This window comes from Cucurbita moschata, unplaced genomic scaffold, assembly GCF_002738365.1.
Source record: "Cucurbita moschata cultivar Rifu unplaced genomic scaffold, Cmos_1.0 Cmo_Scf00014, whole genome shotgun sequence".
In the NCBI taxonomy this organism is placed as follows: Eukaryota; Viridiplantae; Streptophyta; class Magnoliopsida; order Cucurbitales; family Cucurbitaceae; genus Cucurbita; species Cucurbita moschata.
The window spans coordinates 572,186-586,051 of record NW_019268530.1 but is presented as its reverse complement, the minus strand read 5'-3'; the positions used below and the strand labels follow the sequence as shown (position 1 = coordinate 586,051).

At 35.6% G+C, this 13,866-nt stretch overlaps 3 protein-coding genes across 3 annotated transcripts; 1 reads left to right on the top strand and 2 right to left on the bottom strand.

Moving 5' to 3' along the window:
- Positions 1–867: 867 nt before the first annotated feature.
- On the bottom strand, positions 868–6,162 carry LOC111452829 (cytochrome c oxidase subunit 5b-1, mitochondrial-like). Its single transcript, XM_023093733.1, has 6 exons — positions 5,845–6,162; positions 5,603–5,688; positions 4,901–4,951; positions 1,975–2,041; positions 1,750–1,829; positions 868–1,263 (listed from the first exon to the last, which is right to left on the bottom strand). Exons 1-6 carry the CDS (start codon positions 6,026–6,028, stop codon positions 1,198–1,200), a joined length of 534 nt encoding a protein of 177 aa, XP_022949501.1. The 5' UTR covers positions 6,029–6,162; the 3' UTR covers positions 868–1,197.
- A 1,034-nt stretch (positions 6,163–7,196) lies between these two features.
- LOC111452844 (cytochrome c oxidase subunit 5b-2, mitochondrial-like) lies at positions 7,197–10,784 on the bottom strand. The gene is made up of 6 exons (XM_023093748.1): positions 10,462–10,784; positions 10,042–10,127; positions 9,696–9,746; positions 8,522–8,588; positions 8,311–8,390; positions 7,197–7,683 (listed from the first exon to the last, which is right to left on the bottom strand). Exons 1-6 carry the CDS (start codon positions 10,637–10,639, stop codon positions 7,621–7,623), a joined length of 525 nt encoding a protein of 174 aa, XP_022949516.1. The 5' UTR covers positions 10,640–10,784; the 3' UTR covers positions 7,197–7,620.
- A 1,461-nt stretch (positions 10,785–12,245) lies between these two features.
- LOC111452643 (caffeoylshikimate esterase) lies at positions 12,246–13,458 on the top strand. The gene has a single exon (XM_023093460.1). The coding sequence runs from the start codon at positions 12,272–12,274 to the stop codon at positions 13,244–13,246; it is 975 nt and encodes a 324-aa protein (XP_022949228.1). The 5' UTR covers positions 12,246–12,271; the 3' UTR covers positions 13,247–13,458.
- Positions 13,459–13,866: the final 408 nt, after the last annotated feature.

Genomic DNA, 13,866 nt, shown 5'->3' with positions numbered 1-13,866 from the left:
AAAAAAAAAAAAAAAAAAAAAAAAGAATTAGTGCTGGGAAGTTGTTCGGAATATTAAATATTTGGAGAAAAAAAGGAAAGGAATAAAAGGTTCCCACCGGGAAATAAAAAGAAGGAAAGTGTTAAACACTTTAGAATAAACTTTTTCTTTTAGGGTCTGAAATTTTGTTTTTTTTAAAATAATATTTAGAGGAGAAAATGATTCGGGTGGAATCAAGTATTTTCTTCAAAAGTTTCATATTTTTCTAAAGTTTCCATTTTAGTTTCTAGGAGTTTCTTTCTTAGATGGGTATCTCTTCTATATTCTCCACCATGATCCCTAAATTTATAGTAATTTGTAGAGTGCTATTTTTTAATCTATTTTCTACTTTCGAATATGAATTAAAATTTTAAAATATGTATGTTTTTGGAGATTATTAAGTATAATTTCCATTTACGTCCTATTTTGATTCTTTGTTTTTTTTTTAAACAAAAATATTCTATTTTAGTTACTAACTATCAAAATGTCTTTCAATTCTTTCTTTTTTGAAGATTAAAACAAAGTCCCAGGGAGAGAAATCTTCAAAGACTACGATTTGGACCTTATAAATGGAATTTTTGTTTCCAAAATCATGAATTTGTGCAGTGGTGGTGTCAATGTATGCATGGAGTAATAACATTAACATCTATAAGTTGATCATCACTATTAAAAACAATTTTGAAAAGATAAACAACCAATCAAGTCAAAGAACAAGGTTGCCTATGTTTAACAAGAATTGCAAGAAAAAGGCTTACAGATCAAGGGGAAAAAAACTACCTTTTTCGTGTCCAGGAGGCGTCGAGGCTGAAGTGAACTACAAAAGAGCAGAATATATTGCAAATTGCAATAATGGTGTAAACAAGATCTGTGATATAAGTTCTCAAATTATCTTCCAAGATCAAAGGGTGTTGTGAGTTCTTGCACTGCCATCTGGTCATGGTAAAGAATTAAGAAGCCTCCAATTATTTGGAAATACATAGAAAGAAAGTTTAAAAAGAGATATTATGTATGTATCTTCCAACAGAAGACTTGCCTACACACGGAAAAAACTCAGATTCCCATCGTTGCTGAACCAACAACTGCAAATGAGACACAACAGCTTTAAACGAAAACTGAAGCAATTTCGAAACGTCTCTCATTAAAACTCATGGTTTATTCTGGAAAGAAAGATGGTTGCTATCAATGATGGTGATCATCTTCATTTCCAAAACCATCTGGCGATCCTCCAGGTCCCACCACTTCCAGCTGCGACACGATTTAAAATTAGCAAAACTAGGCAATTTTGGACAAGTAATTAGCAATTAGGACACCAATGTCTTTGCCTTTATCCATTCAAGAAGTGGGATGGTTAGAGAGAGTAAATTACCAGTAAAACTCACTGGGACTCGCTAGAATCATGCATTCAAATAATAATCAGAATAACTCAATTGACCTACCGTGAACCTCACATTTGCATGGAGGAATAAAAGTATTATAAGTTTACTGGCATGTAGGCTTGTTAGAAGCCGAGAATCAAATTCATGCCCTTTCGGTTGAAAATATTATATCTTAATCAGTTGAATTGTACTTGTAAAGGTCAACTAAAATGGTTTTTAATCTTTAGTTAGGCTTTGGGGTTTGATCCTCTGCTTTTATGATATTTTATTCTATCAATGAAATTTACTTTATTTATTCATTTCCATCATTCCATATCATGGTAACATAACGTAATAATTTACAATAAATTCTCACCACAAAATACTGTGTGCACACGGGGCATTCATGTGGCTCGCCTTTCTTCAGCCGAAACCAGACAACATCATGCTCATCCTCTACAATTCAAAGGAAGCAACAGAAGTTAGAATTATCGTGTGTAGTGGAACTGAGGAAGAACGAAAATTTAGTTATGTAAATTTTTGTCAGACATGCATAAAAATGATGAAAAGCATGAATAAAAGAGAGATTGTAAGTACTCACCGCCTTCACCTCCAGGGCAGCCAACTAATCTTTCATCATAATATGACTTAATAACAGCAGGATCTTCCTAGAGAATATGAAACTTTTGAGATTTCATCCAAGGAAATAAGATATGCAACCAAACCTATTCTTTCATGCACATCATCCTCAGTATTTCGATGTACAATTCAGAGCAAAGCAAGTTAAAGGTTTCGTTAAAGCAAAGTAAACCCTCAGGTAAATAAACCATCAATGACCACTACTAATAAAAGTATTAACATTCAAAGTGAATGTAAAATAAGCAATTTACAGTCTGAATGAGTCTGAGATATCCTCTGATCAAGAAAACAAAAACTCTGTCCAACCTCGCTTCATACTTTATTTCAGTATTCAATATTCCTATTAAAGAAATTGAAAGAGAAATATATCGGAAATATTTCTTTGGGACGGTTCAGATGGAGGGGATTTCACCTTGTCCAATGAATTATATTCTGTGGCTTGTGCTGTGGTCTTTCTCCCTCTTGAAAATGGAGGTATAAACATATGGACAACCATCATACAAATTTTGTTCTTTACAACTGGCTTAGGAACTTAGTTCTCCTTGGCATGTAGGGATTGCTAACGAACATGGAAAGAACTTCACCAGGTGATTCACAAGGGAAAATTCCTAGAAACATACCTCTCTTCAGGCTAAAATGATTACTAATAAATATGGTAACAACTTCACTGGGAAATTCATAAAAGGAAACTCCTAATCTCTCGGTGAGAAGTTTAGATGCTGTATGAAGTTGTTGCTGACCAGACAGGAGAACTGGCAAGATGATGAGATAAGGGTGACCATTGCATGAAGTTGCTTTAAAATTAACAATGACAGATAAGTAATTGAATAGAAGGCTATCTATGGTAGCAGTTAGATTCAAATCATGCCTCCTTAACCAGACTTCAAGAGTTTGAAATCTCATTTATGCCGATACGTTTTCAGTTAGCTTCCTAGATCATGTTTTGGTTTTCTAAGAACCTGCATTCTCCTGGATTTATATAAAGTGTTTAGTGAAGAAAGCTATCTAAAAAGTGCAAGGTGTTCCCGTGGTCAATTTTCCCGGAAAGGATAAACACAAATTCTGTTACTCAAAAAACTTTCCTCTATATTTCGCCCAGAACACTTATTTATACATAAAGAATGCAGAATGTAGAAGGGGCTGAACAAGTCTCTTCCTGAACTGCCATTTGTCTAAGTGGCTCTGGGTAAGTTCTTCAAACTCTTCAACTTTAGTAGGTCAAAGAACAAGGATAGTTGTTCTTCAAATGTTAGTAGATCAAAGATCAAGGATAAGGAAAGAAATCTATCGACCAACTTTATTTTTTACATTCTTGGAAGGTGTAGATGAAGAAAAGCAGCAAAGTTTCTAAAGTCGGAGTCTTGTAGAAAAAGATATACGGACCTTGTATAATTGTGGCTTCTTCTAGAGCTTCTCATTTTTCTTTGTGATAAACATGGCTTCTTCTTGAGCTTCTAATTTTTGTTTGTAACTACCCACCCCTTATCTTTATGCACAACAAAATCTAGAGCCTTATGAAAATTTCTGTATATTTATTTAATCGATGAAATTGCTTTTTGAAAGGCCCCCAATTTCCATTTGTTAAAAGAGAAGGGGTAAGAAAAGGATTACACCATTGACAAGTTAGTTGGAGGTCAGAAACGCGGGAATGGGAGACCATCTGATAGATGTTGAGAATGTTGGGAGAGAACATGCGAGGGGGAGAGAGTATTTTAGGCTTAACGCCAACTTTATTTTCTTTTATGCTTCTGTCTTTTTGCCTCTTGTGAGGGAGAGGAGAGATAACCACTCATATCTGATCAGTTGAGAGAACTTGTATTGCATTGGGGCAAAGTTTTTCCTTTGTCCATCAATATATCATAAGGAGAACCTTACATATTGGTTTCGGAGCATCTCATTCTAAGGAGATTGGGAAAAATGGCCCAAAAAAGAATCAAAGAAAGATAAGATGTGACGAATCAAGAGATTAGAAGTATTAAAGAGAACATAATAACTTACCGGCAATTGAAGGAAGGCTATCAAAGGTGGTTGAAGGATCAAGTTAGAAATAGGAGTGATAGTAGTTTGACATAATGTCCAACCCAAGTGAGGTGGAAGGGCGCAAACGGATTCAGGAGAAATAAGAGAGGTAAATGGTGACTTGAGAAAATTCAAAAACGTCAAGATGCCTGCGTTTGGGGTCAAGGATCTGAATTTGTGGCTTTTTGAAGTTGACAAGTATTTCTAAATTCATAAACTCATTGATCCTAAGAAATTGATCATAATTGTGGAGAGTTTTGAAGGGATGGCCTTAAACCAATACTATGGGAAGGAAGAGAGAAAAGCGTTCAAGAACTAGAAAGATTTGAAGATTCATTTGCTGTAAGAGATTTTGAAGGTCGATAGACCATCTATAGTACAAAGGGCTAAACATAGTACTAGATCACCTCAACCAAGAATGCCGCATATCAGTATACTCTTAAACAAAGATAGATGAAATAAGACTATTACCCAAAAAAAAAACTCAAACCTACAGATTTGTCTTAGAAAGTGTCGTTATTTCTTTTCAATATGATTTCCCAATGAAGGGTAGGAACTACATACATCCACAAGTTGTTCAGTTCTTTATTACTTATCTCCTTTTAGGTACATCCATACTAAAGAGAGCATGCATAACCTTTTTTATTAACCCAAAAGCCCTCAAACTTCAATAGTGATTTGGCACATAAATTATGGGAAAACACAGAAACAAACACTTACACGGTAGAAGTGTATAATTCACCATACAATGTTGATTTATGTACAACAAATAAAACATCAATATGGAGAATCAAGAAAAGAAGCGAAAGGGCCTCCTCCAACCCAACCCAAAGTGTGGGAGAATAAAATTAACTGCAAATTGTACCAACCTTAGTGCCGAAAGGGCCAACAGGGTTGTCTATATCAAGGATATCTCGTCCCTGAAACATAAAACTAAATGAAATGAGACTCGCCTTCAAAACGAGAAAAACATTAGATGCCAAACAACTAAAATATTCACATAAACCAGACTCGTCCAATATGAGAAATGTGTCAGTAAGTTTAAGATGCCACTAAATACAACATTTTGATCGGAAGATGTTTTGTCCTTTGGTGCCTTATCATTCCAGAACTTTCAGCCCAACAAACCCGGCAGGTTGTTTGCTCAGCTTGGACATTGGCCGCAGGTAGCTTATTTTATTCGTTGATTATCACACCTATACCTCTGTAAAATCTTCTACATATTTATAATAGAAATGAGTTCACGTCATCCTCATACAGAAATTTTTGTGGTAAAAAAGTACCCTAGTTCTTTTCTTCAACCAATTCAAGGAACAGCAGGAATCATTTGTTCGATAAATTGACCATCCACTAATATAAATAACATGATATATATAGAAGTTCGACATTGGCCTTCTCATGAAAATTGTATCAATCAATTAACGTATAGCTATAAATATTCACCTGCATTTAATTTTTGAAAGTGATGGAAACCATCTTACCTATTTTCAATTTATATTCCGCTGTTTCTTTCAACATCAAATCCTAAAAAAAAAAAATGAAAGCACGCAACGAAACATGAAAAATATCACCTCAAGCGCAGCTTCGAGCTCTTCGCGCTCGTGTCCGGTTGCAATCGGCATTACATCCTCAACCTTCTTCTTCAAACCAGCATCAACTAATTTTCAATACAAACAAATCAATAATCACACGAGACCGAATCCACGTCACTCATACTATTAATTCATTTTCATACGCACAGCAACAGACAGTACAAAAAGTAATAATCCACAAGTTAAGAGTACGAAAATCCAAAACAAAAAGTAAGATCTACCAGCCTCGGCACCGTAATGACGAGCGTAGAACGAAACGTGTGGCGACGGAAAAACATGAGATGAAGCAGCTACAGTAAGTCGTGAGGCTCTGGAAATGAATCCCAATGGAGCAGATGCTGCCGCCGATGTTGAAGGAAAGGATTTCAAGGCTCTGAGCTGCGAAAAGAGAAATTTCCTCCACATGGTTGGTGATTCTCCGGTAATGATCTCAGGTCACTCCCCTTCGACGGCGAACTGATTACCCTCTCTGTCTCTGTCTCTCTCTCTCTCTCCTTCTTCTTCTTCTTCCTCAGCGTTTTGGTTTTGTAAGTGGAGAAATGTAGAATAAGTCAAGTGGAGATCCGGCTGAGGCCGAGGGTGGTACAGTACCCGATGGTTTGGCACGAGGCTATTACATGACACGTGCCGTGCGAAAATTTTCCCACTTAAATTACCCACTTGTATTTTACTATGTTTATAAAATTCCAATTTTAAATTTAATAATCCCTAAACTAATTAAATTTTAATCAGTGTCTGACGTACTAAAATTAATTTTTTTTTAATAGGATTCTGAATTTTTAATATCGTATTTAATTTGTAAATTTTAAACTAATTTTAAATAAATAACCTATTAAACTTAAAATTAGAAATTCAAATACATAATGATTTTTAATATCGATAAATCAATTTCATTTTTTGAAACTACTAGTATTATATTTTAGGGGAACTACACCAACACACATGTATTATTTATTTTTATTTTTATTTTTTTGGTTGAATGAAGATATATTTAAATGGCTTGTCAACTCAATTTTTTTTTAAAGCATATGGTAGAGTCCACTAGTATTTTTAAAATATATTTATAAAGAAAAAACTATAACGTGACCAAAGGGAACATAATATTTTTGTAGCACTTAATTTTTTTTAAAACAATTGATTGACAAAAAAATTGACGTCTTTGGCAAGGCTTGGGACGAAATTTCAAACTAACTTATTTCTTTCTATATTATTAAATAAAATGTTGTGATTATCAATTATCGAGATAACTTGAGAGATAATAACAAATTTCAATAATTACGTTATGTCCTAAAATGCTGGGATATCAATACCTTAATTATATTTTCTGAAAACGAAATCACCTAAATAATATGATTTTCCTTCCAAAATTTTTAGTTAGGAAAAAAAAGTGGAAGAGAAAATATGGAAAACCACTCGTAAATAAAAAAATCCGTCTCCTTTCCACATATATTAACTTTCAGAGCAGAATCACAAGTTTTCTACAATAATGGTGAGAAGAGACTTACGACACCACAATACCATCAAGATGAGAGGTTTGAAGGCCAAAGTGGATTATAAAAAAAAAAAAATTACAAAAATGCAAATGGCAAGTATGCAAAATTTTAGATTTGCAAAAGAAGTGACAAAGGAATTGTACATAAAACCACTTCAGTACAACAGCCATTTCACACTTCCTAACTGGGCTGGCTGGTTTTAGTAAGTTCTCGAAGTTATTTTCTAAGATCAATGGGTTTTGTACTGGAAGGTAATGGAAAAAGAATTGAGAGAGAAGCCTCCAATTATTTTGAAACGCATAGAAGAAAAGTTTTTAAAAGCCGTACTTCTAGCAGATGACTTACCGAAAAAAATCAGATTCCTTTGTTGACGAAGGAACTACCGCAAGAACAAGAACCCGCAGAAAACAAACAAGCCACAGCTTTAAATGAGAACTGCAGCATATTGTGAAATTTGTCTCTTCTAAAAGCCAAGGTTTATTCTAGAAAAGGGCATGGTTGCAATTAATGCTGATGATCATCATCTCCATAACCATCCGGCGATCCTCCAGGGCCAACCACCTCCAGCTGGGAACACAAATTACAATTAGGAGAAGTCTGCAACTGGATAAGTAATTTTAGACAACAAACCTCCATCCTATCAAAGGAGAAAGTGTGATAACATGGAAGAGAGAGACAGAGAGAAACTCTAATCCCTAAATGGAACACGTTATATAGTAGGTTTTTTAAGTGGAACACCCACACATACTATGTATTTGAAAAGAATATTTATAGTTTACATCTCAAAGGGCGTGATTTCATTACAATCGAAGCATTTTTGGTCATGTACCCAAACATCGTAAAAGAATTTGAATTTTTTTTTGCAAAATTAGATCAAAACGTTTTTCACAGTTACGATAATGACTGTTAGTATTTTCACTAATGCGTGTCCTTCCCTTCACATGCAGCTATACTTGAACAGGCTGGTTGGAGAATGCCAAATTTTGTGAAGGTATAGAATCCGGGATTTATGATGGAGGTTTTGTTGGAAAGAAACAGTAAGAGTTTTCAAGGTGAAGCTAAAAAGTGGCAAGAAATTTGGGATCTGGCGAGGGGTGTTAGTTCCCTCCTCCTCATGAAGCTCTATATAGTAAGGTAAAAAATCCAGCATTTAATATCGTGCCAACTGAACAACAATAATTTAAAAGTTCTCACCACAAAGTACTGTGAGCAGACAGGACATTCATGGGGTACATCCTTCCTCAGCCGAAACCAGACAACATCATGCTCATCCTCTACAATAAGAAAGGAAGCAACAGAACTAAGATGGAAATTCCAGTGTAATTGAAGAACACAAAATTTGTCTATATCAGACAGCGCAACACTTAAGAAAAGGCATGGAAAAGAAGAGATTGCAGGTACCCACCACCTTCACCTCCAGGGCACCCAACTAATCTTTCGTCATAATATGATTTGATAACAGCAGGTTCCTCCTAAAGAAATAATAAGTATTGAGATGTCTCCAAAAAATAAGTTATGCACGAAAAATCCTACTTTCATTCACATACACTACCACTTAATTTCTAATCGTGAGGCACAGACGCTATAAAGAGCAAAGAAGTCAAAGGCTTCATGGGAAAAAGTGAGTGGTTTTTGGACAAAAGCGAATAGGTGAATGGTCAAAGTCATAGATACAAAATAAATACAAGGTACAAACTAACCAGAAACAAAGAATTCAGCATTTTCCAGACTTGATTTTGAAAATCAAAGTGAAAGAGGATCTGAGCCAAATTCATGTGCTTTGTAACAAATAAACAACAGTTACGAGTTCAGAGAAAGGGATCAAAACAGCCACTATTTTTGCAGCCAATCACAAGCACAACTTTAAAAAAACAAAAAGCCTTTTAGACCAGATAAAATAAAACTGGTTCAAAACGAACAATAGGACTTCATTCTAGATGCAAAAGGGAGGTTTTAGAAGAGGAGCCTAAGATTCTTAGTTATAGCTTTAAAAGGAAGCCTAAAATTCCTTGAATGACCCAATTTTCCAGGACTTGATTTAGGTTAGTGGGCTGGTGAAGAAAAATAGAATCTTAGAGAAAATGCGTGAGATAGATATTGAGGAACTTGCATAATTTCTTGCTTCTAAATGTAGCACAAAGTCAAAGAAGTCAGCATTTTCACTTCTTTTCTGATTCAAACCAATTGGAGAGGTTTTCTGTCAGCTCCTTGGTTGATGAAGAGGAAAGAATTCCTCCCCAACCAAAATTATGATCACCTTGGAGCATGAAAGAAAGTTAAATGACATGGATAATTAGGAAAAGAAAGGGAAATAACTAGAAGCAAAATTTCATATCAATTCACAAAGATTTTGGGAGTCTGAGACCTCAATGAAATAGTTCGACATGAGAAGATATCATGATAGCATAACAAAAGTGTAGCTTAAATTCAAGTGAAAGTAAACTCAACGTATACTGCTATCTCGTCATGCCTTGAAATCTACATGAAATAAACCTTGGATAAAAGGCTAAAGCGTCTGATTTATTTCCAACAGACAAAAAAAAAAAGCGACGAAAAAATTAATCACAAACCACACTAACCTTAGTTCCAAAAGGACCAACAGGATGGTTTATATCAAGGATGTCTCTTCCCTGCAAACATTAAATCAATTGAAATGAGACTCACGTCCAAAATGAAAAATAGATCAGCGACCAGCCTATCAAATAACATAAACCAGACAGTTGGAAAATGAAAATGAACCGATCAATTTTCTGAAACTAAAATTACCATGCCAGACTCCGTGTGAAAACGAAAACGAATCGATCAATTAAGCCATGAACTTCAACCTACTTTGTAGTCCGGTGAATTTCACAACATCAAATAAAGGGGGGAAAGCACGTAACGGAAAGAGATCCAGGTAAGCAAGAAATACAAAAAACACTTCACCTCAAGCGAAGCTTCAAGCTCTTCACGCTCGTGTCCGGTTACGATTGGTATTACATCCTCTGCCTTCTTCTTCAGACCAGTATCAGCTACATTGAAAAATAAATTTGACAATCACACGAGATCAAAACCACATTCGAGCACATATTATAAATTCACAGACTGTAAATCACTTAACAAACCGCTATACGTTCTAATCGATTAATAACTACGCGAGACCAATTCCACACTCGCAGTTTCGTTCACATATCATAGATTTACACATATACAACGACACAGACTGTACAATACACAACAAACGATCCACGCGTAAACATTCTAATAAATTAACAACCACACGAGATTAGTTTCATATTTCCACATTCGTGCTCATACATACAGTAGCAGAGACAATTAAAACCCGAAGAAAACAGCAAGATCTACCAGAATCAGAGGCGTAATGGCGGGCGAAGAGCGAGACGGACGGGGAATGAGAAACACGAGAAGAAGCAGCGAGTCGAGTGGCTTGAGAAATGCATCCCAACGGAGCGGATGCGGACGTCGATGATGAAGGAAGAGATTTTAGGGCTTTGAGCTGCGAATAGAGCAATCTCCTCCACATCGTAGATTGAAATCGGTGAATTCTCCGTCTATGTTCTTCCGCACCCCTTCGACGGCGAATTTGGCTCTCTTTTTCTTCGCTCTCGCGCCCTTAAGCTTCTCAATGCCTTTTGGAAATGGGCAGAAACGCGGAACTGGTCAAGATGAGGTGGCAATGGCTGGGATACTGCAAAATTATGGTACAGCTCATTTTAAATTTAGGTTAAATGAATTCAATGTTTATTTTAGGATAAGGTCAATTTTGACAAATCTTAATTTTACAAAATCACGTGGGTTCGTTGAGACCATTTGACAAAATAATTAAACTTAATTTTATCAAATTTGGGCTTATGGAATTTGGGTCCAAATTAAACAAAAACAAAACCTGAAATTCAAATGGTTAGAAAGCCCATTTCAATAGTTGGGCTCAAAAGCCTTTGAAGCCCTAATTCCATATGGCTATGTAAAACTCTACTTTAAAGTTTAATTTTGAACAATTAAACCATGTTTTAAAATGATTTTAATTGTTTTGACCATTAAAATGCCTATTTAGAGACAAATTTTATTCATGAACTAAATATACGAGTGAGAATTTAAACCTACTTTTACAATATTAAAGGTTGACTCTTCAATATCTGATATGCATAATTAAATTTATAAAAATATAACCGAAAGATAATTAATATATTTTTATTCATCTTACCAACCCAATTTACCGACCAAACCTTAGCACCTTAGCCTTATCTTTCTTCATCACTGGTGGACCCCACCCCAACAAATCCTTGGTCCCACTTTTATTCCAAACCCAGTCCACCTACCACATCTTTCACCAAACTCACCAACAAAATAATAATTATAATAATAAATAAATAAATAAATAACAACTCTCATTCCTCCATAAATTTGTATGTTTTTCCATTTTCGTCTTTTTTATTATTACTATTATTCCGTTTTCGTCACTTCTAGAACACAACGTTTTTTAATAATTAAGATTATAATTAAATCATAAATTTAGATATTTATTTACCTAATAAGTTTTTAACTCTCAATAGCAAGATCTTAATTTTCCTATTGAACCCAATTTATGCTAAACAACCCATAATTTTTAATTTAATTTATAAAAAAGTCGTAATTTTTAATTTTGTGTTTAATATGTTTTATAATTAAATTGATTCAGTAGAATTATTAATTTTTTAGTTTTATGCCTATTAAATTTATAAATATATTAGATATTATTTAAAATTTAACATACTACCTAATACTCATTGATAGGTTGGAAAGATAAAAGGAATGAGGGGTACCTACTCCCCTTATTAGGTCTTTGGTATTAGATTGAAATTTTATTATTATTATTATTATTATTTAATATTCAAAAAGAAGTTTTTATTTATATATTTAAAAACTAAAATAAGCATTTTCAAAATTAAAAATTCATAAACCTTCTCAAACGAAAATGAAAATTGAAGGTTAACTTGAACCATAAGTTCAAATTTATTATAATTTATCAATATTGCAAAATTAAATAAGTCTGTGCAAACCTCATTGAAATAAAAATAAATAAATAAATAAAACTATATTACGAAATTACAAATCTAACCTTCCCCACTCATTACTATATCCCCCATCCTTCACCACAAGCCCACAAACGGCGAAAATGGCCCCAGAACCAGCAGCGCCGGAAACTCTGACGAACTACTGGGGCGACCAACCGGAGGAAGAATTCTACGCCTCTCAAGGAGTTCGAAACTCCAAATCCTTCTTCGAAACCCCCCATGGCAAGCTCTTCACACAGAGCTTCATTCCTCTGGACTCGCCAGAGCCCAAAGGCACCGTCTACATGACTCACGGCTACGGCTCCGATACCGGCTGGATGTTCCAAAAGATCTGTCTCAGCTACGCCTCTTGGGGCTACGCCGTCTTCGCCGCCGATCTCCTTGGCCATGGCCGCTCCGATGGCCTCCGCTGCTACCTCGGCGATATGGAAAAAGTCGCCGCCGCCTCCCTCTCCTTCTTCCTCCACACCCGCCGTAGCGAGCCCTACCGCCATCTCCCTGCCTTCCTCTTCGGCGAGTCCATGGGCGGTGCCGCCACCATGCTCATGTACTTCCAGTCAGATCCAGACACCTGGACCGGCCTGATCTTCTCTGCGCCGCTTTTTGTCATTCCGGAAAACATGAAACCGAGCAAACTCCGCCTCTTTCTCTACGGCCTCCTCTTCGGCGTCGCCGACACTTGGGCCGCCATGCCGGACAATAAAATGGTGGGAAAGGCGATTAAGGATCCGGAGAAGTTGAAAATCATAGCGGCGAATCCTAGACGGTACACAGGACCACCGAGGGTTGGGACAATGAGGGAATTGGTTAGAGTTACGCAGTACATTAGAGACAATTTTTCGAGGGTTACGGCGCCATTTCTGACGGTGCACGGGACAGCGGACGGAGTGACGTGTCCGTCGTCGTCGGAATTACTGTACGAGAAGGCGGCGAGCGTGGATAAGACCTTGAAGCTTTACGAGGGGATGTACCATTCGTTGATTCAAGGGGAGCCGGATGAGAATATGGAAATTGTTCTGAGGGATATGAGGGAGTGGATCGACGAGAGGGTTCAGAGATATGGATCGAAGAAATAGAAACTCAAAATGGGTGAAGGTGGGCGTTAATGGCGGAAATGGAGGAGATCTCTGTGTGCGTGTTTCTGGATAATGAAAATGGCATAACTGGTAATTTTGATGTGTTTTTTGGGCTATAGTTTTCGTAATGCCAATTTGCTTCCTTGACTTTCTTTCTTCTTATTCTATTAAAAATAAACTTAAATTCTAATGTACCTTATTTTATCTATTTACCCCTTTCTCTCTCATTTTTTATGGGTTAGTTTTTAATTATTTATTTTTATAATATAATTCCTTTTTTTTTTTTTTTAATTGAATGCCTTCTATGTGCTTAATTAATTAATTAATTAAAATTTTAAAAAAATGTCAAATATAAAATTCATAACACAAAGTAAAAAAAAAATGTCAGAATAATCTTATATCTCTTCAACTATAAGAGCCAAATTCCACCGTTAAGAGATGTTGTTCGCTTTGACTTATTATGTATCACCGACTTCACAGTTTTAAAACGCGTCTATTAAAGAGATGTTTTCACACTCTTACAATAAATGGTTTGTTTCGATCTCCAAATCAACGTAAGATCTTACATCAATGTGGTCTCAAGCCTTAGAACGCCTTGTAATATATATTTAATCTTGGAA